The sequence below is a fragment of the Puntigrus tetrazona genome, chromosome 13, assembly GCF_018831695.1.
Source record: "Puntigrus tetrazona isolate hp1 chromosome 13, ASM1883169v1, whole genome shotgun sequence".
NCBI classification, from domain to species: Eukaryota; Metazoa; Chordata; class Actinopteri; order Cypriniformes; family Cyprinidae; genus Puntigrus; species Puntigrus tetrazona.
The window spans coordinates 3,008,897-3,034,844 of NC_056711.1; the positions used below are offsets into that span (position 1 = coordinate 3,008,897).

Genomic DNA, 25,948 nt, shown 5'->3' on the forward strand with positions numbered 1-25,948 from the left:
ACAATATTACAAAAAATGAGAAAAATGTTAAATTTAACATGTGTTTTTTAAAATATGAAAATTGTCGATACAACAGATTAGGGTTTTCATTGCATTTCTTTTTAAAAAAAGAAAATCATTACCATTACAGTGGAATATTCTCTGCGTCTAATTAGGATTTTAAATTTGTCAAGAAACTCTTGAGTATGATGATAAGCCACTCCATCCCTATTCATCAACTGACTGACTAAAAACTATTTTAAACCGTATGCACTTCGCTTTCTCGCTGTATTTAGGAGAGTAGGTAAACAAAACGATGCTACTTCGCTGCGTTCAATTGGCTGTTCCCGGCATGACGTCATGTCCGGTGAGTGAGGGGCCAATGGCGGCACAGGAAGTGAGCGCAGACACAGTCGTTTGAGTGTGATGAATACGCTCTCATTCATATTGAATTTTTGAAATTGCGTTTATCTGTTGAGGGTGATAATCGCCACCCCGCGCCTGGGATAACAAGGACTTGACACCGACGCGGAAACAGCGGCTACGCGTCGTTATGTACTGCGTGGTTCTAGGCCGCACAGAGGCGGCTATCATCCTCCGTCGCGTGGTTTCGGTTCCCGTCCTGGACCAGGCCACCCCGGATCCGTACCGCCGGCCCTCCCGCGGAGGAGGTACTCACCGGCCGATGAATACCGAGGAGGAGACCTCCGCGAGCCTATGGGGTATGTAAGAAACAAAACACTTGGCCAGCATGGTACACACCAATTAAAAGTGGAAGTGAATTTTCTATATTGCGGGAATACACTGTTATTCTATGAATTATTACGTTAATACCGCTCTTAAAGTGTTGTCTTCTCATTCCGTTACCTTACACGCTTGTTGCAGTGTTATGTACTGTAATAAAAATATCCTTTGTGCTATGGGTTTATAGACATTATAGTATAAAGCCTTTGCGTGTGCCTTTTTATGGTATTAAACCATGGTAAAATGTGCATGCATGCATGCATTGTTGATTGCCAGCAGCCAGTGCTTGCTACTTATTTCATAATTAGTTTTAATTAAATGTTCGCTACTAGCTGAAGTTTTTAAAAACAAGAAGCAAAAAGCAGTGCCATATTGCGACGTGTTTACTAATTAAATATACTTGCTTCTTATTTGAATGTATTTAAAAATGTAATTTATTACTATGATTTCTAAGCTGAATTTTAGCATCATCACTACCCAGTCACACGACCTTTCAGAAATCATTTTAATATTCTGATTGCTTCTGATTTGTTTTTATTATAGTGTTGAACAGCTGAGGGCTTTTTAGGTTTCTTTGATGAATAGAAAGTCCAGAAGAACGGCTTTTATGTGAAATAGAAAAGAAATCGCATCGCTTTTGTTCAATTTAATGCATCCTTGCCTTGTATGTAAAAAAGTATTAATTTGTTTAATGTAATTATTTAATGTTACAAATGTTTATTTCGATAAATGCTGATCTTCGATCATCAACGAATCATTAAAATATACTCAACTTTTTTTAAACATCGATGATGATAATTTTTTTTTTTTCGTGTGACACAAGTAGTGATGCAAAATATTTTGTTTTGTCACTTCAGGAGTAAATAACGTTTTTCTTTTTTTTTAGTTTGTATTATTTCATGTATGAGTTAATTATGTACCCATGTTTCTTAACAGAGATACAGCCCATCACCTCCTCGTGGTGGTCTCCCTGTAGATCACAGTCTGGTTATAACTGTGGGGAACGAGCTGACCCATCCAAGCCGGCTACCCTATGTCCGTGAGAGATATACAGCCTGGCGAACAGCAATACGCTGTGGGACAATGTTAAACGTGGAAACGGGTTTAATGTTCACTCACAATGCTGAAATGAAAACAATATGTCCTCAAACAGTGTTAAGATATCAGATATGTTTGCTGTCTTCTAAATGGCTGGAATTTTTTTTTGTAGGTAAATAATTACAGTTTATGTCCATCATGTGTTTTTTCTGGCCAAAATCAGCCTGTGTAAAACACCTTAGGGATTTTAATACCACAGCACTTGACGCTATTAACTTGAGCCCATAGATTCACTAGATGTGCAATTGCTTGTCCTTGTCCTTCAGTTGTGGTTTATGATCTAATGGTTTCTGTTGACAGAGATTATGCCGCGGGGGAGTCACATCATAAGCCCTATTACTCTCCAAGGAAGTCGAGCTATGATGGACACAGCGATCGAGGTTCGAGGAGGCGCAGTGTTAGCCGCGGGAGGAGCAGGCCGCGGAGCCGCAGTCCTGGCTACGGGCGCAGCAAAAGTCGCCCGCGCAGCCGCAGCAGGAGTCGGAGCTACAGTCGCGGCAGGAGTCCCGAACGAGCGAAGAGCCGAGCGCGCAGCAAGAGCAGAACCCGTGGGAGGAGCTACAGCAGAAGTCGAAGCAGAAGCGGAAGCCGCAGTCGCAGACAGAGCAGGCCAGGAGCAGGGCACGGAGCAAGAGCCGGCCAGCGCGGAGCCGCAGCCGCGAAAGGAGCCGCAGCAGGGGGAGGAGCAGAGGGCGGAGTCGTGCTAGGAGCTGGAGCCGGAGCCAGAGCGCCAGTCGGAGCGGAAGCAGTAGCAGCAGCGGCTCCAGTAGAAGTCGCCACAGCAGCGCCAACAGGAGAGTCAACCAGGCGACTTTAGGGTGAGAGAGGAGGACTTTTCTGAGCTGGAGAAGGCCAGGCGACGGAAAGAAATCCAGGACATGCTTGTGCAGCCCATGTCAATTTTGAAGAAAAGAATGGATTCTTCCGAGACCGATTCTCCTATGCTAGTACAGGTAACCGCCTCTCGTTGTGGCTCGGGAGATTGTGACACTGAAAAGGCTGGTCAAAAGCTGTTAACGTTTATTCTTTACTTCATGTATGACATTTTTAAAGAAATAGTTCATCCAAAAATGCAATTGACTCTCATAATTTACTCAACTCCAAAGCCACCCTATGACTTTCTTTCTTCGGACTAATTAACTAATTAAAAGTAAAAAAATATTATAAAAATATATGCGATACGCTGTGTTTTCCAACAGATTAAAAGTGCAGTACGTAATATTTTCATACTGAAATGAGCACTGCAATTCCGCCCAGGATCTACCAAAATGCACATTTCAGAGTAGAATTAATGACTGTGAAAACATAACCTGTTTCCTAAATATCTACAAACAAACTTTAATGTACATACATTTTGATGTTGTCTTTGACTATCAAGTTGGCAATAGTTACATTCAAATGCTTGTTTTGGACCTAAAGGATTGAATGATTCATGTAATGTGCATCATATCAAGTGTGCTCTGTGTTTAGATTTGTGTTCTGATACTTTCTGCAACATAAGTTCACACATATGAGATTTCACATACTTGTGTAGAGTACGGTCTTCGCCTCTTTAATCGGCCTACAGAGCTAAAGGACAGCCAGCAATTTCATTTTATTGACTTTCTTTCATATCAGTGTAACACCTTTTGAAAGTCTAGCGTCACCACTGATAGCTGATACTTAATTTACCTTTATTTTTAGAGAGTAAAGAATGATGCTATTGTCCCTAAATCATATATAACCAATGTATTTCAGAATAGTGACTCCCCTCGAGGAAATCCAGATGGTGGTCTTTCACATGAGGCTGAACAGCTTCTCTCCGCACTTTCCAAAACCATGGAGCCAGACTTGTTAGCATCCATGCTGGGTAAAAGCTCTGATAGTGGTGTTCTTGAAGAGCTGATTGGTAAAATCCAACCAGCCAGAGGGGGCGGAGGTGACCTGCTCCTCCCTCACGAGAAGGGAAGACAGGAGAAATTAGACCTCACACAATTCCTAGGAATGATATCTGAGGTCACCCAACCACAGAATGTAAAAAAGAGTCATCCAGATATTGAAGATGAGGAGAAGTTCCTCTATGGGGATGAAGAAGAAGAGGGCAGTGAGGTGGCGCCAGCAAATTCGAACTTTCCAGGTACAAGTTACCCTCAGTCTTGTGAAATGCAAATAAGAGAACCTTACACATTTGGCCATACAGTAGACAATGTGATGAGCCATTCACATAGAGACAGTAGGCAGACAGACAGGCATCATTCCTCCTCCACACCTGAGGTACACGCCAAGGAAGGACTCCACAACTTCCCACCTGGAGTTGGGCCACAGGACGTCAAGGTGAGGAAAGAGGTGGAGGAATATGAGAAGATACAAGATTTGCTGAAAACAATTGGCTTGGACCTGGGTGTGGCTGAGATAAGCAAGATGGCTGCCAGGACGCAGGCGCGCCTGCACGGAAACACCCTTGTGAAGACACCAACTCGTCGGCATTCGGATAGAAAGCACCGGAGCCGTAGCAGGAGTTACAGCAGCAGCAGCAGCAGGAGCTCCAGTTGCAGTCGGAGTAGCAGCCGAAGCAGAAGCAGAAGTCCTCAAAGCCGAAGTGGCAGTTTGATCACGCTCAAGTCGCAGCAAGAAAAAGCCAGCTTCCCCAGAAAAAAGATCTCCACTCTCACATAGTCAGAACAAGAAAGATGCTCAACCTAGCATTTCTCAAGCAGAAAGCAGCTGGCCTACCACACCCAATGTGGGTCCTGGGTCTCAGATGTATCCCTCCCAAACCAGCCACCCGACACATCCCATGTCCCCATACTCCTGGGCCGCCTCCACGGGGTAATGCCACCTGACTACCCACCGAGAGGTTACGATCCGTGATGGCAATTATGTTCCATATATGCCTCCGGGATGGCCGATGTACCCACCTCCAAGTATGCCGGTACCTCCTCCCAGTCCAATGGATCCCTACAGCCACCCTAACATTGAGCGACCTTTCTTAAAATCATCAAAACTGTGCCGAACGAGAGTAAAGGTGATGATCATAAAGGTTAGTGACCTTTACAATACATTATTCATAAAGAGAAATAACTAAAAGTTACATTTTAGCATTATGTATTATAACTTTACGTTAGTGCAGTTGATTAAAGGAAAAACATTCTTCACAAAGGTCTGTCCAAAGTGACCATGTCTGTAAAGCTCTTAAAGGACCACAAAAGATTGTGAATGCACTATTAAGCTGTCTGTATAACTTGCTATATGCTATGGGCCCAGTTTACTAAACAAGGACTTCAAGAAAAGAACCAATAGGAGTGTAAAGTTCTGCGGGTGAGATTGCACAAATTAAAGAACACAGATGTAATCAGATTATTTCCATAATAGACGGATGTTATCATGGTTTCAGAATGACAAGACCTTGAGTAAATAATTAGATATTTTTGGGTGATTTAGACTTCACTCATCACAGTTTACTAACCTGATTTGCTTTGTCTTTTCAGCAACCCTAAATCAGATCCTTTGGCCTCTAAAGCGATCACTAGTGGCATTCAGAGGAAAGAAATGGAAGAGAAGAATACTGCTAGCCAAAAACAAAAGGTAAGTGCAAGATATTTGATGAGATTATTGAATATGCAAACATCTCAAAATCGTTGTTTCATCTACAAAGCAAAAGTTTTATCCGTGGAGTGGAGAACCAAAAACTGTGGTTACGTTTGATTTTCCTCCGCTTGTATTCTTTAACAAACATCTTGAATATCTGTAGTCTTTACAATTTTTTTGTACATTTTGGGGGAAACAAGGAAATGGAATCATAAGCACAGTTGTTGAATTCATCAGATTCCTGCTCATTTGATTTTGCTCATAACGAAATTTAAGTCCCAAATAAAATTCTGTCTCAGGTCATGGAAGAGCTTGAAAAGCTAAGAAAGGAGAAAGACGTGCGACACAAAAGGAAAGAAAATCTCTTAAAGGATGTGGAGACATTGAGAAAGCAGCAAGGTATTTTCTTAGTGTAAAATGGATATAATATGTAAGGGCTCACTGTATTATGCAGTGTTTGATTTGTTCATTTAGGAGCTTCTTCAAAGAAGCTTAAGGGGAGAAGGATGGGCACAAGGACCCTGTACTCATCGAACTCAGTCAGCTCCAAGAAAATGCAATGGCCCAAATCTCTAAATTGCGTGCTGAACAGAGAGAGAGGCAGATCAAAAATATGAAGAGCTGGTCAAAGTAGCTCTTATTCTCGGTATAGACCACAAAGACTCAAGATCTCTGGGGACCCATGCGCAGCAGCCCCTTCAGAGTAAGAAGGAGTCAGCCAGAAGCCCAGAGAAATCAGGGGCCAAAACCAGCACCTCATACAATAAGGTAGAGTTGCTAATTCTGTTACAGGAAAGGTACTTGTGCTTGATTGGCTTTTTCAGTTTAGAATTAGACTGCAACTTTTAAGTGGCATTTTAAATCTTGACAGTGATTCCACAAAATATTTATTTAAAAAAACTAGTAATGCATTCAGGGTTTTTAATTAGTAAAAATATACCCTAATTTCTATATTTCTAATGGAAAGAAAACACTAAAAATTTGTATTTAAAATAATCTTCACTCACATGAAATGAAGACTCCAGTCATATCAGTATAATAATCACTGTTTTATTTTGCATAGAGGGTCATCTCAAATGTATTGGGTAACATTATTCGTTACTATTTTTGCAGATGCTTTTTAGTGCATTGGTTTTGAAACTAAAACAAGTACCACCTTTGATTAAATCAGGGCATCAAATAACTGTGAGCAACATAATGCCACATTTTGATTTATTAAGATCAGTATTCCTGTAGTTCGTTTAATCGTGCTGCATGGCTTTGCAGATCTGTGGAAGGACCCTGAGGAGTAACATCTAAAAACACACTTACACTGCAGTTGTAACTTTCAGAGAGGATTAGAATATGCTTGCCTTTGGCTCTGGCACCTAAATGCTTCCTTTGAGATTAAACAGAATAATTAATCAGCTTTGTGGTTTTTTAGCACAGAATAAAATCTGCACAGACCAGAAAGCAGCATTTTTAGTATAATGCATTTTTAAGTCACTTGAGACACTTTAAAAAGGTTTGAAAAACACTGTTTTAGTTCAAAGTGACTTATAGTTGAAAAAATGTATATTGGGACAATAAATTAACGATTTGTTTCACAATATATTTATTGGTTGTCCTCGATTTACTAATTTGTTTCATGTTATAGTACATTGTGGCTATGATTTATTAAACCGGAAGTTTGTGCTTCTGATACAGGACATCAATAACTTCTGTAATGTATAAACACATTATTTTAGGGATTGTTTTTCTATAACATAGCTTTTGTGTAATCATAATAGTATTCTGATTAATAGCATAGCATTATTTAATAAGTATGTGTTTTTATTTTTGCATATAACAAGGCGTATACTTAAAAGTCTCTAAATTATCTTTTATTGGCATTGATTTTAAGGGAATCTCTTTTTTTTCTCTATATATTTATCTATCTATGTACCTATCTATCTAATTATATATTTAATTTATTTGTCTTTATTAAAAAAATAATAGAAAGATTGACTGCAAACATGTTTTGATATCTTGAAATGTCTGAATGAATGAGATTTAATTGCTTTTGCGTTTGGTCGATTTTAAGGAAATCTTTATACGTTTTATGGTACAAAAAAGCCATTTCAGATCTCATTTTGAAATGGCTTTTAAAACCATTAGTTTTATAGTAGTCAAATAATTCAAGTATTAAACCCATGGGTAACTTCTCCCGACTGGAAAACAGATGTCCTGTTTTGCAAAGGTAAGTCTCCTATGACAAACTTTAATGATTGGCAATAGGATTGTTATATTTGTTTTTTTGAAAACCTTTTTTTCATTCATTTAAAAATAGATAGCTCTAGAGTATTAGATTTAGCATGCATAGTCACTTTTACTTATGTATTTTTTGTACTGCCTAAATTGATCTAGGTAGCCTCCTCAAAATCAAGAGCGCGTCTCCTGAAAAACCCAAGTCATTTCTTCCACGAGCTGTCATTCCTGGACACTGCTGCCGAGCAGTTCGAGTACTATGATGCAGGAAACCACTGGTGTAAAACTGCAATGTTACAAGTGGTTCAATGTTTGATTATTTCATGCATTTGCACAGCAAAACCCATAGGAAGGTATGCGTGCTCATATATGAAATTAGTTTTTTTGTTGTTGTTATGGAAGTTTATTACTGCCAGTCACATCTCTGCTTCGATCATCAATTGTTTTGCTATCATATAGACTCTAGATCCTTATGACAGACCTTGGGCAAAATCAGAGAGTGAAAAGAAACCCCCTGTTGGAAAGAGGACTTCTAAGCCAGCCAAAGGTAACAAAATATTTATGAAATGTTTTTTGCTATTCAGAAAACACATTAATTTTGTTTAAGCTAAAGCAATTTGTTGTACCAGATGCACCGTTAAGGATTTGTAATAGATAAATGCAATCTGTGGGTCAAATAATCAGAATCATTCAGTTTCTTTGTGATTCTCTTGCCTCACTTGGTGCCATGTTATTTGTAGTGTCCTAAAATGTGGTTTTCTTGCAGTGTGCCTCCTTTTGGAGCAGATCAAGGGTAAATTACCAGCTATCAAAACATTAAACCCTACTGGTAAATGTATTTAATTTTGTGCTGTATACTTTTCTTTAGGCTCTGAGTTCTTGATCCCTGTAAGGATTCTTCTGCCAGTTATGTGAAGAGTTTTTTGGTGATCCCATTTGTGCTGAGGCTCATGTCACCTGCCATATTCACAATGAGAAATACAAGGTAAATATCACCCATGATATTCATTATAAATTTAAGTAAGCTTAGGACACGACTGCAAGTGAATTTTTTTTTGACCATATGTAATTTTTCTCATATGCATTGATTTCAACAGGCAAAAATTTATGAAAATCCCCTCTATGAACAAAGGAGGAACTTGGACCGTCAGGCTGGCTTGGAGAGCCAAAAGAGTTCAGAGCACAAACGAAAACGTGAAGATGATTTAACAGGATGATGTGAAGAAATCCAAACACAGTAAAGGAAAAATATCAAGCAATGAAGTGGACACAAAACCACAGTACAACAAGGAAGAGGAGAATAAGAATATCAAAGAGGGAGACAATAAACCTAAGGAGAAATACAAGAAAGAGGATATAGATAAACAGAAATACAAGAAGGAGGATGATGAAAGAGGCAAAATAAAAGAGGATGAGAGAAGGTACAAAAAAGATGATGATGAGCGAAACCGCTTTCAGAAAAGAAGAGGAATACACGATAGATACAGGAAGGAGGAAGGGGAGAGATCCAGGTATGAAGAGGACAGATTTAGAAACCGAGATGATGATGATGAACACTATCGATATAGAGAAGAGGACGACAGATACAGATTTAGAAAAGATGATGACAGAGGCCGATATAGTAGAGAAGAGGAGAAGTCAAAGTACAGCAGAGAAGATGATAAGAAGTACAAATACACTCGGGAGTTTGAAGAGAAGAAGTCAAAATACAAGGATGAGGACTGGGCAAGTGGTCGAAATCCAAGTGGACGAGGACAAAGATGGTAATGAAAAGTATGAAAAAAAGGAAGATAAAGTTCAGCACCAGAAGAGCAAGGCTAGTTATTCCAAAGATGACAAGGAGAGCACAGGAAAATTCAGTGGTAAAGATGGCAAATCAGAATCAGAGAAACCCAGCGAGCCTCCTAAAATATTATGTGGCCCAAGTCCTGCCTTGCTTGCTAAACTTCGCAAGAAGAACGAGGAAGCTGCTGGTCGGCCTGGCTTTGGAAAATTTGGTCTGAAAAAGCCACAGAAGACAGCACTGGAGAAAGAGGCAGAGAGGATGGCGCACAGTTCTTAAAGGAAGAGGAAGACAGTGTTCCTTCTGAAATGGCAGAAAACAAGGGTGCTGAACTTGATCCTTTTTCCAAGTCTATAGCTGCTGCAAAATCAATTGCTATCAAACTGACAGGAAAGGCTTTGCTGCTCCCCTTCAGGTGAATGGCTAGCATTCAATGAAAATAAAACTAATCCTACTTTACCTCCTCCCACATCTCCCATGGTTATTAGGAAGTCTTACACAGGTGTGCAAAATAAACCAACACCATCTGCTGATAAATCTTCTGCACCTGTAACAGGAGCTCAGAAGGGGCCTAACATTGTCAGCAGACCTCATCTCTAAGGCATTTAGTGGAGAAGAGGTGCAATTAAAACAAACAAAGGACACCCCTGCAAACCCTGTAGATATCTTCAGCATACCCGTACCTGTTCAGTCTCCCACTGCAGCACCAAAAATGGCAAATTTAAGCCAGATGGAACCTGTTACTCCCAGTCAATGTGTTATTACTCTTGAGTCTGATGTGGCTGCTCCAGGAGTGCCTGAGGAGGAGCAGAAGCTCACCGTAATCCTTCTGTCCCTCCTCCTCAACTTTCTTCAAAAGCCAGAGACCCGCCCCAAGAATGGTAAAGCCAAAGACAACTCTTGCAGCAGGAAAAGCAAAAGATTTGTTTGACATTTTCTACAGTAGCAGTGCTGCAGTAAAACCTCAGTTTGCAGCAGTGTTGGTGACAAACAAAACTTCGGATTTGCTCCTCAAGACAGTGGCTCAACCTGCAGAGAGTCCAACAATAAAGTCAAAAATGCTAGTGATGTTTGCAAGAGCGGAGAACCTCTCAAGGTCAATGACTGAAAGTTCCCTGAGAGATGAACGTCTCAAGAACGAGGAGTCAGGAGTTAACTTGAGAGAAGAACCTCTTAAGAATGAGAACACAGATCTTGCCCAGAGAGAAGAACCCTCAAAAATGAGGACTCAAATCTTACACTGAGAGAAGTATCCCCAATAATAAATACTCAGAAGTTACCTCAGACAGAAGAACCCTCCAAGAATGAGGGTTTAAATATTTCCGGAGAGAAGAATCTCACAAGAACATAGACGCAGAAGTTGCCCAGATTGCAGAACCCACTGAGAATGAGGACTTGAGTCTTGCCCAGAGAGAGCAACTCTAGAAAACAAAGGCTCAGAAGTTGCCCAGACAGGTGAACCCCAGGAATGAGGGCTCAAATCTGGTCTGAGAGAGGAATCTCCCAAGAGTGAAGACTCAGACGTTGGCCAGACAGAAGAATCCCCAAAATGAGTCACAAATGTTGCACAAAGAGAGGAATCTCCCAAGAACGAGGACTTTGAACAAGTCTTTGAGGATACCATCTTAAAACATGACCTTCCAGATGAAGATAATGCAAAAGAAGATTTTGTTGATCAACAAGTTCTTAAATCTATTGAAATCTCTGTGGGGGATATAACTGTGATGGAAGTAGATAGTCAGAACACAATGCAGACAAATAATGATGAGGAAAACCTCTGGAATCTGAGGAACCCATGTCGTTCTCTCCCCTTCCCGGGTCTTTCACTGAGCAAATAAACTTGGATACATTTGAATTCAATTTTGAGACTTTGTAAAGGATCTACGAAGAGTAGGTTTAGGGATGTATATGATACCTCTGAATGTAAATAAGTGATTTATTTCTTTGTATAAGTATTCTTTGTATTTGCTTTATCCAGTTAGAATGTTTCATGTCTATTCTTAACCTTTTGGCAGGTAATGCCAGTGAAAACGTGGACTGAAAAGCATTCATTCTGAAGTGGATGCTGGGGAAGGAATCCCTCTAAGAAAATGAAAACTTTCATCAAGTAACGAACCCTTAGTATGTGTAAAAGTTTTGCTATCTTGTCAAAAGCACCTGGTGTTGAGCTACTTGTTTCCTTATTCTGTTTCCAGCAGAAACCATTCCTTTTTCCCCAAAGGTAATGTAAAAACATATAATGAATATGATGAGTATCAAACATTTAAGTCTGTAAAACCATTTGCTTTGTTCGTTCCATTTAAATAAATGAAGATATTTTAATGCAGGAGCCAGAAAGATCCAGGCTCAGAGAAGAGAAATGGTGTGGAGTTCATGCTTCAAGGACATATGCGTTCACAACTGTGGCCAGAAAATGTCAGGCTTGGCCTCCATAGTTTTTATTACACTGTACTCTGTATTGATGACTTTTCTTTCCAGTTTTTTTTTTTAAGGAACTAATGTAGTTCACATTGCTACCACGCTACTTTAGCATCTGCAGATAGTTGGTGTAATTGCACATGTTCTGTGCTAGCTCAAATAAATCACAGCAACCCTTTCTGTCTTTGCTTTTTACTCATATGCTTATTACCGCTGGTGTTAGACTTGTGCAGTTCTCTTTTACGTTTTTTACACATTGGGCCTCGTTCATAAAACAGGAGCAGAATGCGTTTCTGTGTATATCGTCCATAAAACGTTTCTATTATGCCACACTGAGTGAAGCAGTTTGCCTCAAGCTTGGTTTTATGAACGTTATATATGTTATAAAGTTCATTACGTTGGTGTTTTATGAATGAGGCATACCGCACTGTATTTGCATGTGCATCAAATACGAATGTAAGTAACATTACTAGTATTTATTATAAGTATTAAACTAATATGTTGTACCTGCTTACAGTAAACTCTTGAAATGACATTAAACTTGTTTTATCTGTATTTGCATTATACACGTACAAGCAGTTTTTCATATGCATGAATCCTGATATAAACTAACCGTAAGACTAGTGTGTAGGAATTCCACTGTTAATGTGGTTGACTGGTTTATACTGTACTTTAATGATGGAAATGTTACAGCTGACAGCCGCATCCAGGGTAAGTGAAGGGTAAGTGTTTTTGACTTGACTGGTTTTGGTCATTTATTGTGAATTAACCAATTTAACTCGAGTACAATGGAAGAACTCATACTACGAGTAAGTTAGTAAAGTAGTAAAAAGCATACTCGACCCTAACGTGAAAATTATTACCTTAATTTACAATAACGAAATACTATTTTTACGTAGAATGCGAAATAACGTTTTGAAAAATGCTTCTCTCTTTTTTCATTGTGCAATTAAAGTCCATGGACTTCAAAAAATTGCAAAAGAATTTACGGTCACGCAGTTTTGGAAAGACGACGTAAATGATTACGTCTTCAGTGTGGTCGTGATGGCGCCACGTTTTATTCACTAGTGAATAAAATCGCACGTTAATGACAGGTAAATAAAAATAATGAAATTTATCTTTTCTGTACTTCAAATAAATGCTTGTGAATGCAATCATGTTTCCGTTCTCTTTTTTTCATCCAAATCAAAATGTGTTGAGAGGGAAAAGATGTACCAATAGATGGCAGTAGATGCTTCTGGGTGGACGTTTCTTTAACGTGAACTCATTGTAGAAAATATACAATATATTTTATACGTGTATTACGACTACTGTCTAAACACAAACAGATGAGATACATGTTTGATGAGACGTCTACGTAAAAAAAAGAAAATTATGATCACGTGTAACACTAAGTTCTAAGCTAAAGCGCAAAAAACACGCACAACAATGTAAGAAAATTGAAGTGGAACGTCCTTTATGCATCTAAGGGATTTTTAATGATTATCATAATGAATAATACCTTTAATACACTGAATGTAGTACAGTCTGTCTGATGAGCCTATTATTCTGAAGCTAGACCGCAGCTGTCCACAAATGCATCGATATTTACAAATAAAAGTATGTACAGTGTCCAAGCTCTTTTTTATACAATCAAAACCTCCTCTGGATGACTCTATTCTGACATGCTGACGGTCAATGTCACCAACACAAGCCTCCCTCCCACGATCAATTCCTCTTGTGACAATCTGCACCTCCGCAAGAGACAGATAAGCCGTCAACAACAGCTGTAGTCCCCTTCCTCGTCGCAGCCAAGGACCCCGTTCGCAAAACTCAAGACCGTCTGGTTTGAAAAGCAGCCAATAGAAAAATTCCGCTGTGTTGTTGCTATCCGCTCCCGTGCCTTGCTGACCAATCAGATTGCAGCTGGTGAAGGGAGGGCGAGGTAACAGTGAGAGCGAGAGCCTGAGTGCAAGGGAAGGCTTCTCACGGAGGCACGGCTAAAGACAACATTTGCAAAATGCCGAATAAAACTAAAAAAGAGAAGGTAAAGTACAGATTACAATCATAACACCTGTCTAATTAATGCGTCCGAGAATTCGGTTTGTAAAACAACCATTCTGCAGCGTTTACTGGCGTTGTTTTTTTAGGCGAAGGCCGCGCTAGCCGCTAGCTCGCTAAGGGCGCATTTGTGAATGTATGTCTCAAGTCGACACACTGACAGTTACGTGTTCAGAATTTTTTTTCTCTAACAGAAAAGCGTTTTCTTTAGCTCAGCGTGACGGCAATTTAAAACATGACTCATGTATATTTGAAAGAACGCTGTGCGATAGCTGTTTTACCCGGTGTTTGCTTTACAGATCAGTTTTCTATAGTAAGATTATGATCGGCCGTTAATATGTGAATAGAGGCGTATTAGTTGACAGATTGCAGCATAAGCTGGACACGCAAACATGTTCTCCTGTCTCTGCATGAGTCAATGTTTCAGTGGACAAGCTGTGGACGGGCTGTGGGCATCGTTATATAAACGCTCGATATATTAGTGGACAAGTTTGTCACTGTCTGCATGATGCCGTGAACTAAAATCATTTAGCGTTCCCAGAAAGCAGTCAATGTCGTTGCCTGATTGAAAATCTAGTTGCAATTGGGCTGCATTTGGCCATCACCTGTCAGACCAGCCCCGCAGCACGACCTGCATGCAGACCAACCCCGAGATAAAAGGAGTGATCAAAATATGATTTATGACTCAGCTGTTCATTTATTGGCTCTTTTGTGGTCGTTACAGGAACCGACCAAATCTGCAAAAAGCAGCACGAAAAACAGCAATGCCGGTGGCGGAAAGGATGCTGGGACTGAAAATTCAGAAGAGGTAAAGATGACGGTTTTAAAAACATACTTCATACCGTGTTTGACCGCGGGGCTGCCTGGTGGACTTGGCACAGATACTTGCTTGCTAAGTGTTGTAGCTGGGCTTTTTTTTTTTTTTTTTTCTCGTTCCTCAGGGCACAAGAAGGCAAAAATTCGATTTTGGAGCCTTTTCGCGAGGCAGCGCTCATTATGCGTGGTAATCACTGCGCTTCCTGTTGATTCTGTGTTTTGCAACTGGTACGGTTGCACACCTTGCTCGGCAAACTCTTGAAGTGCATCACGCTGAGGATGGGTGAAGCCCTTGATATCTATCTACCTCGATTCCAGACAAACCCTCATTTCGATTTCTGCTTTATTGAATAACCAAGATTGAAGTGGCTCTTAAAGCTGTTCTTTATTCTCTTGCATAAAGCAATGCAAATCCCCTCTCGAAATGAACCCGGACTGTAGGTCTGCCTGTGCTTTATTAAATCTAATAGCGGCAGCTTAAAATATTTTTTTCTGCCCTTTCTTTTACGTCTCCGAGTCGTGCTTAATTATTGCGACGGAGGGCTAAATTTCAAGACACTGCATTGCTTTGAAATGTTTATTTGCATTGCGTTCAAATATTGCATCGAACGGTAACCCTACTGCAGTACTGGGTAACACTTAACAACAAGGTTCATTAGTTAACATTAGTTAACCACGTTAGTTAACATGAACTAAAAATGAACAATACTTCTACAGCACTTAAAGTTCATTTCAGCGTTTACTAATGCATTATTAAAATCACAAGTTGTGTTAACATTAGTTAATGCACCATGAACTAACAGTAACAAAAGTGAATTAAGAGTGTAATAAATGTATTTATTGTTTGGTCATGTTAATTATTACATTAACTAATGTTAACAAATGACATCTTATTGTATGACATCAATATCGTTGTCTTTTATTTCAATGCAATATTTGGAAATGTTGAAATAGGTGACTAGAATTTTTTTAACAAAAATAAATAGTTCTAATAAATATGTTGTCTACACCGACCTTTCTGCACGATTTCCTGTTCATGAAAGCTAGCTATAATTGTTTTTTTTTTAACTGCAGTTTACTACGACTTTTTGCATTGTTCTGTTTTTAATGATTGCTTTGGGATCCAGTCAGACTTGTTTTTTTAGACCCCAGTAAAGAAGCATTCGTGCGATAAGGGAAATGCGTACTACATTTTTGCTGTTGTCGTCTTGCGTCAGTAGTGATTTGCGAGATAATGAAATTTGTATGCGTTTACGTATCGACTTGTATCCCCTCTAAGCGTGCGGTTGTACTGACGTAATGGCCTGTCTCCGTTAAACCCTGTTGGGACCGAAATATCTCGGCGTTCATCAAAGTGATACTGACGGCTGGAAGCGGCGGGCGGAGAGTGTGACGTAGCAGCGGGTGAAGTTTATCGATTTGGTCTATTTTAAGTCAGGCTCAGTCATGCAACCCCTGTGACTGAGGCCAGCTTTACGATGCTATGGGCAAGCCTCAACATGTGTTTCACAGCTCCCGTCTGCTCTCACACACACACACACACACACACACACACACCATTTGTTGCTCGATCAGTGTCACTTTTTCTTCATTAAAAACCTTTAATGCATTGAAGCTGGTTTGGAAACGTCACACGCTTTGTCCTGCTATCCGAACCGCTTCAGCCAAGGTGTTAGTAATGCATTGCGGGTTTGGCATCGATTCTGTGTTGCTATAAACCAGAGATCAGCTTTGTTTCTCAATCAATGCGCTTCTAAAGCCGGGTGCACGCTGCGTGATTAGTTTTCGCCTCGATTACTAACTTCAGGGATCGTGAGATATTTATTTTGTCGTTGGGCAAAATTGTCGGACTGCTTGGTGCGACGTTCTCGCTGGCGGCCGATTAATCGCCTCTGCGATTAAACTCAGTCTCACACGAAGCTCAGAAATATTGTATTAGCTGAGATGCATATCGCGCGGTCATAAAAGACGGTGGTTGTGGCGTAATGTCGTGCAGGTTGACGAAAGGACACAAGTTTTTTTTTTTGCTTGATTCGGTTTCGGGGACAGTCCCACAGCGGAGATGCTGTGGTCGGAACGGATTCGGCGACGCTCGTCTTATATGGAAGACGCATATTTATTTGATAGCGTAGCTCAGGCTGCTCATGAATGTTTAATGTAGGCTGAATCTAGATATGGTAATAAGGAGGTATGTAGGTTAGGTTAGTTGTGGACTTCAACTCCCACGGGTTAGGGAGGCAGTTTGCTTGCAGGTTGTTGACTGATGTGGTGCTTTGCTTTGTTACAGCAGCTCTCGGTGGCTGCATGGGTTTTATAAGATGTTTTGCCATCGGATAAAACGTAAACTTTTTGTACAATGTGAGCAGTTTATGCTAGACTTGATAATTGAGTGTAAATGTGGTAATATTCACGGCAACAGAGGCTCACTGACTGTAGATGTCAAAATATTGTTTATTGTAAGCTCTTTCCTAAGAAATGTGTCCAATGTAAGATAAAAGAATAGTGCAAAGTCTTAATTATTAATGACCATCTTTCTGCTCTCATTTGTTTTTCATTTTGACATCCTTTTGTTATTGCAAACAAGGCCTACCCTGAAATTTATTTTTCAAAATAGGGAGTATTTTTTTATTTTTAATTTTTTTAGATGCCTTTTTTCACTGGTTGGGAACAGTACTCAAGACATACAGCTTGTCCCACATCTCCCATGAAAATTTTTCTTCTCAATTGTTCCTATAAATATTCAGCTAGAGCTCAATTTTACATCGCAGTCCATTTTACAAAGCAACTTTAATTTGTCGCGAGTATTTGCAAATAATCATTTGACAGCACTAGTTTTTATATTTATAGAAAAGTGCAATGAAAGCCGATTGAGTGAATTTCAAAGCATAGAAGATGAATGTTGATCTAGACAGAAATGTCCAGAGAGATGCAGTAATTTAACTGGTGCATTTGTAGACCATGAAGTCAGTTGTTTTTAAGACCCAATAAATTAAAGCGATAGTTTTTACCGTATTATCTTTAAGGTCATTTACTTTCTAATAGACTCCTAAAGTAGATCACTTGCTTTTAGTAGATACAAGCATTTAAAATAGTCTTTCTCTTCCAGGAAAACAAAGCAAAAACATTGATGACTCATCTTGCACTGATGGGTGTTTCCGAATATTTCTCCAATAAAATGCTTTCAAGATGCCCCCAGCATCTGATTAGCAGGATCGCCTTTTTCCTCTTCGGTCGCTGCATTTTAAACATTATTTTATGTATTTTTCTTCCTCTAGGCCCAGCAGACAGCCAGTAAGCGTCCGAGCAACAGCACTCCACCTCCCACTCAACTCAACAAAATTAAGTACTCAGGTGGGCCTCAGATTGTAAAGAAGGAGCGTCGACAGAGTTCGTCACGATTCAACCTCAGCAAGAACCGCGAACTGCAGAAGCTTCCCGCCCTCAAAGGTAGAAACCGCTCCAAAACAGTACCCAGTCATCTCTCGCAGCTCTTCTTACTTTGTTGATGATTTCTTGGACTGATCAAGTGATCTGCTGTTGTTTCACAGTGAATGCTGCTAATTGTGTTAACTGTTGGAGTTGGCCTCACATGACCCACAAATGATTTTTTTATTTTTTTGTCTGTTACTGCGGCAGATGAAGATTTTTTCGAACTGAGACAAGTATTTTATTCCAGCAAGTTGGCTAGTACAGTTGGAAAACATACACTGGGTTTAATAGTTCATATAATTAATATAGTATTTTTAATAGTTAAGATATAGGCCTACTGATTAGAATACATTTTTTAATTAATGAATTTTTTTTTCTTCTGTTCCGTTCTCTGCTTGTGGTGTTTTCCGACATGGTCTCAGTCAGGGAGAGTCCTTCTTGTTTGGCCACGCAGGGAGTTTGAGCACATGACAACTCATCGGCGGTAATTGGATCAGCAGTGCAAGTGTCTGCGCTAAGTAGGACAGCGAAACCTTGCCACAGCTCACAATTTAGAGAGTTACGGTCTAATCTCCAATCTAATCAAGCCGTTCATTTCTTAGAATCTGATGCGGGATTGTTCCTAGAAAGCATACGGTTTGATTAATTTATTAATCAGCTATTGGGCTGTTTTCATTTTGTTAGCTCTTGTTTGGACCTGTAATTAATATCCATCTCCGGTTGTCTTCGAATCAGAAATGGTCAGCAAAATGCGTCTCGGATGCCTCCTTTGACCTCTTGTAGCCAAGAAGAGGGTGTTTGACGGCTTTGATGCTTACCGCACCTAGGTTAAAAAAATGCTGCTAAAAAATCTTTAGCAGCACAGTAAAAAATGATTAAATTGTACATTTTTAGATGTGAGGCAACCATTTATTTTTAATGAAATAGCTGAACTTCAAAAGGCTGTTATCAGGCTTGAATCAGGATTCCTGTTTTTCCATTCCAAAATGTAAGACCTAAAATTAAGATGATTGTTAGACCGTTTAAGATGCTCTTAAGGACACGCTGGGACTTTTTCACATTTGCTTCTAAATGTATTTTAGTTTGCACTAGGGCTGAACGACTAATCGATTTTTCTAATCGCAATTACAATTACGGATGCCACAGTTATGTAATAGTTTAAATTGGCAATTAATTATTCACAGTCCACTTATGTTATTCTGCGTGCTTAAGATGTTTTTCTCCTCAAGTCCTCAATGGTTTTCATTTTAGTTTTAATATAACATGATAATGCTATACATGTTTATTCTTTTTAAAAAAGCAAAACTCAGTCCATTGTATAATTGACGTTTGAAGCTTAATACTATAAAAAAGTAAGTTTTTTTTTTCTTGTTAATGTAAAATATGGCATGCAGTCGCTTCAAACAATTGCATAAACATCATTCAGTGTAAATTGTGATCATCGTAATTATTAATCGCAATTACAATTTCAAGGGAATTATCAACAGTTATGATTTTTGTGATAATCGTGCAGCCCAAACTATTTTTAGTCACAAACCCCCTGAAGCGCTTGCACTGTCAAGGTGATTTTAGGTAGTTCTTCTGTGTGTTGTGGTCACATGAAGGCGATGCGTTTAAGTCTTTAATAGCTGTTTTTCCACAGACCAAGTGAAGCACAGGCTATTTGTGAACGATGCACATCAGTGGCTTTGAGCAGTGGTGACAGCAGTCTAAGAGCTCTAGAGCTGAACCAGTCATTTTCCACACACGATCAGCACATTTGGATAGATTGTCTCATAACGTGACCCCACGAGCTGCACCTAAAGCCTGCTCTTTCCATTTAGGAAGGCAATTAACCGTCAGTCCCCATGGTTTCATAACTACAAGAGTGACGCTCCTTTTTCAAGAAGAGTCGATCTTAAGAGTTTCACTTTGCTCTTTGTGTTATTACTAAAATGTGAAACGCCAGTTTGGTTTTCCCTTACTGTTGCAGCGACTGTCGCAATGTGATGTTGTGCATCTACGTGCTACAACAATGGTCTCGATTAACCACGCTGTGTCTTAAAATACTTATTAGTTGCATAATGCGTCACGAGCGTTCTTGTAAAGCCTCGACCATTACACGCATTCACCTTTCTGTGCGGGGTGCCAAACAGATGCATGCGTCAAAGAACAATGTCTCTGTGTGTTTGTTTCTGGCCCAGGCAACTCTGTTTCTAGTGGTCTGGCACCGTCTCTGGATGTCCACATGGCAAACAAACAGAGGAAGCATGGAGATCTCCCTTTTCCTGTCTTTGTGTGAGAATTAAGCCAGACCGGCCCGGCGCTTTTGTCTAGGAATGCCATTGAAGCGAGGGATTTTACTGTCGCGATGCCAGTTTGGATGGCAAATGCACGCAATAATTAAATACTTTTTAACATTTAAAAACAAACACGGTAATATAAATTATAACAATTTAAAAAAAATAGATACGTCATAATCCGAGTTTGCAGATGAGGTGTTCGTGATGTTACTAGTGTGTTTTAAATGGGCATGCTGTTTATTATGAACAAAGACTCAACGATTAGAAATCCATCAGTGGACTAAAAGTTGATACAGGTAGAGGCAGAATGCAGACGACAGCATGCATCATTTATTTATGCATGTATTTTGGCTGTGCGCGCAAGTAGATCAATTCTCTCCGAGCTCTGTGCTCTGTTTTTCCAACATAAGTGGATTACGTAAATTTCGAGATAACATATTTCAACAGGCTTTCGAACGAGCGCTTGCTTTATATTTTCACAGTTTTGTAAAGAACAGCGTGTATCATGCGGTGGTTGCCTGCAGCGGCACGATCTCTGTGCACCATACAGACATTCACGCGGCAGAAAGACCGCTCATTGTGTGAGGCACACTGTCACAGAACCATCACTCTGACTGCTGATGTTTTGCTGAGGAAAGTCAAACCTAGGATAATCCGTGCTTAAAGAAAAGATTCAGTTTTGCTATGCTTTTGCTCGGGAAAATATACAATACGGAGTATTTATCTAGTTTTTGGTGTAAAGTGGTCAAACTGCATTGTAAATCCTTCATTTCAGCCTCATGTTATTTAAATGTAATTTATTTTTATTATAATTTTAATACATGTGATTGAATGTTTGGTTAAGCTTTTTTTACATTTAGAAATAGGTCGTAATATTTGATAAAACGATAAAACCTCACTGGTTGTTTTTGCAGTGATTTCTATCAGCATTCAGGATTTTTTTTTTGAAGGAATAGTTCACCTGTAACCTATTTCTTTATCTGTTATTGACTCTGGCTTTGGCTAGTAATAATTGTTTGAATGTTAAAAAGCCTAAATAATGGATTTGTTCATCACAGACATGCAACATTTCGGTTCACAAGGAGACTGGTCGGAGGGATGTGGGTTATCTGTGGATAGTGGCTGTTTTTTGGACTCATTGTGACGGCACCCATTCACCGTTAAGGATCAAAATCATTTTACGATGGGGTTCAGTTCAGTCAGAGTCAACGTATTTTTTTGTGCATTTAGAACAAGAAATGGTGTCCTATTCAAAAATAGATGTTCTAATAGTTTTACTCTAACCTAGTGTGACTGAAAGAACTCTGAGATGAAATAAAGACGTGCTGATCAGCCTGTGGTGGTTAATTATCAGTCTTATGACTGCCTGCTTGTGCTGTGTTCCGCCGAAGGGCAAGGTAACCACTAAAGTGCTGATTTTTCCACTGAGGTTGGGGGTACTAGGAATGCAACGATACGCTTATCGTCTTATCGACCAGTTCGCAAGCATCTTCCAAATCAAAGTGAGCGTCCTTATCCCCTTCATAAAAATCTTTTCACAATACCGTATGCTTCACCACCTGACCTCAGGCCCTGACCGAAGAAAGCGCGTTCGGCCCTGTTTGGATTGCCAGCGCACGCAGGTCATTGGGTCGTAATTTGGATGATTGGCCCGGGTTATGTTTAGCTCAAGATCCACTGTGAAAACAATCTCGCGTGACCCTAAACGCTCGAGCTGTTGCACTGAACCCGGCTCGGTGTCTCGTTGGAGCGTTGCGTGTTGTTTGCCGGAGGCACAGCTGGCATTGGTTGCGTGGGACAAGAGTTCAGATGTTAGCATTAATAGCTGCTCTGGTTTTGCCAGAGTATATAGGCATCGCGGCACACAACTATGTGACCACTTATCATTTTAAATAGGCTATTTTAATCCGCTTGCCCTAAGAAGCATGTAAAACTGCTCCTCCCTGTTTCTTGTCATCTGTCTGGGAGCCCTGGGGTTATTGCATGTGCTCTTCAAAAGCACTGGGTGTTTTCTTTGAATTGGCCTACAATAGTCACATTATGATCTCGCTGTGGAGATGCCTCAAGAGACATCTGTTGTTATTTTTGGATATTATTTGTGCTTGTTGACCGTGTTCATCTGTTTTATGTTAGCTAGTGAACTATGTTAATATTACAGTTGGTCATGTGTTTAGGTCTCATAAGTGTTTATTTAAAAAAGAAAAATTAGTTCATTAGTTAACATCAGCTAAGAATGAACAGTGTTTCTACAGCATTTATTAATCTTAGTTTATTCCAGCTTTTACTAATGCATGATTAAAATCATATGCTGTGTTAGTTCACAGTGTTTTAAATAACATTAACAATGATGAAAAAATGAATCAATGAATTAATAAATAGTTTAATAAATGCATTATTGTTTGTTCGTGTTAGTACATTACAATAAGGTGTCCTTTGTTAATATTAGTGCCCAAAATATTAATGCTGTTGATTTGCTACAAAAAAAAACTTGCTAATTAATCTTCAATTAATTGCGATTAATCACCCTTAATAGTAAAATGTGTAATAACATTAAATCTCTGGATTTTGGGCAACAATCGTTATAAATTTCAGAAGATGTAAAAGAAGTGCAGATTGTTTCCTGTGTTTTTAAATGATAGTTTCTGAGTCATGACTGCAGTGATCGATTCAGTATGACTTGCTTCGACACTGGTTTGTTAAAACGAACCAAACCAATTGCAACACAGCTCAAGTAAATGGACGTGGATAGTGGGAAACCGTGAATCAATAGCCGGATGTGCAATAAAAGAAACCAAAAATGTAAATCTTCACCTGTAGCATTGCAATTTGTAATCACTTTTTCACATTAAATCTCCTAATTGTTTTCTTACTAAATAGATTGTCTGGGGATAGAATACAATCATTGACACTACAATATAATTTAAAACCCAAATATAATCAGATTTGTGAAGTTTTTTAAAAACCACTACAGAATGAAAAAAAGAGCTAATATATAACTTAACATTGTTTTAAATCTCACTTAAATGATGTAAACCTGTTATGTTACATGTGACATTTAGGTGTGTTAAGTGTTGGAGTTCAGTTGTTTTTTTTACATTAAACAAGAAACATTGATGTCAGAAATGACTTTCCCCATGCAGCCCTAAAAATACTCAACATTTAAAGCAAATTAAAAACATTTTTCCGTGTTTCTAGCAGTAGGCAGCTTACGTTCCTGGCGGAGGCCTAAAAGCAGACAGGAAGTCAATCTTGCATTCATAGAGGCTTCCCTCCCAGTGCTCAGCCCTGCTTGACTCTGCAGGACTCAAGGAAACGCAAGGCTCATTAAGCAATAATCACCGTGGACTAAATGGCAAGCCGAGGCTATGTGTTCTGTGTCATTTGTGTGCGTATGTGTACAAGAGACGGAGAGAGAGATAAATGTGTCCCTGCGGGTTCTGCAGCTCCAGGGCTGCAGTCACATACCGATTTGATTTGCTGGGGATGTGACAACTTTGAGATAATCGAATAGGTCCTCTGTGAGACATTTGACCCTGTGCTGCTAAAGTGCCTGCGTTGTGTGGGCCGAGGCAGTGCCTTTTTTCCCTTCTGTTTTATGTGGTTCACTCATTTTCATGCTCTGCTTTATACCAACCATTTAGATTTAATAATTGATTATCCACCCTTCATTATCGGATAAAGCGCCCTATAAAATCAGTTTTATTCCCAAATTCCATCATTTGTATTTTTTTCCCATGTCCCATGTTGTTTACAGATATATTTTAGGCGTTGATGTCCTTGAAAATATATTTTTGTGGTATTAGTAACAAAAACCAATTCGATATGTTTTGGCCTGTCTAATTACTATTCATGAGCCACTCTTCTGAGTGACAGCGCTAGCTGGAAGCAAAACACGACTATGTTGTTTATGAAATAATGTCTGTGTGCATGCGTGTAAAACCACAAACTGGCGGTTTGCATACAATCATGTGTTACTGCATATGCATTGTTGTGATTAGCTGGAGTAGTGACTAGTTGTAACGTTAGCTGGAATAATAACGTAGCTGTAAAATTTGTTGACTGATGAAAGTAAAATATATGCATCTTCATCACGACTAGATAGTAAGGACAAAGTATACACGCGAGATCTGATTCACCTCATGGTAACAATCCTGTCAGATCACCAATAATACAATCATAATTGTATTATTTTCATTCCTCACCAATTTTTTTTAAATCCATACGTGCCATACTGTCATTCAGATGCTCATGCTTGGTGGTTTTGAAAAACGAAATTGAGATTTTTCAAGCATCATTACAGTAATTCTGCTGATTCACTAAGCTTCTCACCAAAAGAAATAGTGCCTGGATGATAATTGATAATAGTGTTCTTGATGTAACACGAGTGCTGGAAATCTGCTCATGCGTCAGTAGAAATGGTCTGTGCACACACACACACTCTCAGTCTCACAGGTGTCACTCGTCACAGCAGTACTCTGTGACAAATCCAATTTAAGAGCTCACCACGAGATACGTGTTCCCTCTGATAACAGTAATAGCTGTTAATCTTGCAATTGTCTTAATGGCATGGAAGCGTGTCTCTCCTAATGCTTAGTTATGAGTTATTTACCTTACTTAAACACTAAGACGACTTTCTTCAGGGTTGGAAGTCCTAGAACAGGTTTGGTGCTGCTAGTTGGCATCTCTCTACCATTTTAAAGCTTGTAGTCTTTGAGATTTTTACTGTAAGTCTCTTATGTGCACCGAGGTTACATTTTTATTTAGTTTAAAAAGTAAATATTATTAAAAATTTAAGTTACAGAATCATTTATTGTTTTAAAATGGTGGCAAAGCTGACTTTCCAGCATCTTCAGTGGCACATGATCCTTCAGAATGCATGCTAACATGATCTCTCATTATCGAAACAGTTGTGCAGTGTTTTTATGAAAACGGACACATTTTCAGTAAAATCTGAAATGGCACAGTATTTTTATTTTTGGCCCATAATCTCACACGCACACACACATATATACAGTATACATATTTTTATGTAAAACAACTTTTGAAACTGAAAATACACAACACAATTGCAACTTCAGCTAATCTATTATACATTTGAACATATTTACACATTTATACCCCTGTATCATTTGTCTCTGTAGTTTTGACTGCTGTATTGCCAACCCCTAATTACGTAAAAGTGGTCAAATAAAATATTAGCTATTAGCATCTGCCTCAGATTTCCTGATGGGTTCATCCCCACCGTTTATGAGTGTCTTCTGACTCTGATTATTTTGCTTCCAGCTTTTATCTGTATACACTAGTGCATTTTTGATTTGATTAGATCAATATGAAAGCCATCCTGTGCATTCATCAGCAGAAAACCTGCTGGCTCCAGGCCATCCTCTACCTCCATTACCATCGTCCTCCTCCTCCTCCTCTCATCACTCAGAGCTTCTCCTCTGGCATTGCATAAGATCTCCGAATCACACACTCCTACTTCAGACTGCAGGCCTGGTGCAGGATGTTTAGGTTCATGGCCTGCAGCTATTCTGGAAATCCTGCTATCCTCCGCCAGCTTAAAGCA

General features: G+C 39.4%; 1 protein-coding gene and 1 long non-coding RNA gene across 2 annotated transcripts in view; both read left to right on the forward strand.

Annotated features, from left to right (window-relative positions):
• Window positions 1-11,171: 11,171 nt before the first annotated feature.
• On the forward strand, window positions 11,172-11,995 carry LOC122356074. The gene is made up of 2 exons (XR_006252271.1): window positions 11,172-11,320; window positions 11,413-11,995. It is a non-coding gene; the product is annotated as an uncharacterized LOC122356074 (long non-coding RNA).
• Window positions 11,996-13,719: 1,724 nt separating this feature from the next.
• Window positions 13,720-25,948, forward strand: part of LOC122356067 (serine/threonine-protein phosphatase 2A 56 kDa regulatory subunit delta isoform-like) — a 28,052-nt gene continuing 15,823 nt past the window's right edge. Inside the window, 3 exon segments of the mRNA XM_043254519.1 lie at window positions 13,720-13,841; window positions 14,580-14,663; window positions 17,947-18,118. Coding sequence (XP_043110454.1) covers window positions 13,815-13,841; window positions 14,580-14,663; window positions 17,947-18,118 — 283 coding nt within the window. The 5' untranslated portion in view covers window positions 13,720-13,814.